General features: G+C 59.7%; 1 protein-coding gene across 1 annotated transcript in view; it reads left to right on the forward strand.

The window, feature by feature from the left end:
- The first annotated feature begins 15 nt into the window (after nucleotides 1-15).
- Nucleotides 16-506, forward strand: part of LOC123128354 (uncharacterized) — a 3,746-nt gene continuing 3,255 nt past the window's right edge. The window contains exons 1-2 of the mRNA XM_044548338.1: nucleotides 16-166; nucleotides 272-437. Of these exons, the coding sequence (XP_044404273.1) occupies nucleotides 99-166; nucleotides 272-437 (234 nt within the window). The 5' untranslated portion in view covers nucleotides 16-98. The remainder of the gene's footprint in view (nucleotides 167-271; nucleotides 438-506) is intronic.

Below are 506 nucleotides of genomic sequence, written 5' to 3' on the forward strand. Positions count from 1 at the left end.
CACACTCCACGCCACTCAAACCGCCCGCCCGCCTGCCTATATATGACGCACAGGCACAGCTGAGCTCGCACCCGGCCTCCTACCTCATCTCCGTCTCCATGGCCATGGCAGCCTCTCCTCGCATCCTCAGCACCGTCCTCGTCCTCTTCGTGTCGTCCCTTATCTGGTCCGGCCTCCTCCTCCATGCACAATGCGGCAGCTAACCATCTACTCCGCATCTATGTATCTCAAACACCTTTTTCTCATGCATGCATGCGTCTCGTGATTTCAGGGGCTCTTGCGAGGCAGCGGCGGCGGGAGACGGCCGGCGGCGGCTCGCCATGCTGCCGCCGAGAGGGTGGAACTCGTACGACTCCTTCTCCTGGACCATCGACGAGGCCGCCTTCCTCCACAACGCGCAGATCATGGCCGACAAGCTGCTCCCGCACGGATACCAGGTTCGTTGGCTTGGCCTTCCTCCGGTACCAAGTTCATAGTTCATGGTATATATATATGGATCACGCATT

This window comes from Triticum aestivum, chromosome 6A (genome assembly GCF_018294505.1).
Source record: "Triticum aestivum cultivar Chinese Spring chromosome 6A, IWGSC CS RefSeq v2.1, whole genome shotgun sequence".
Classification (NCBI taxonomy): domain Eukaryota; kingdom Viridiplantae; phylum Streptophyta; class Magnoliopsida; order Poales; family Poaceae; genus Triticum; species Triticum aestivum.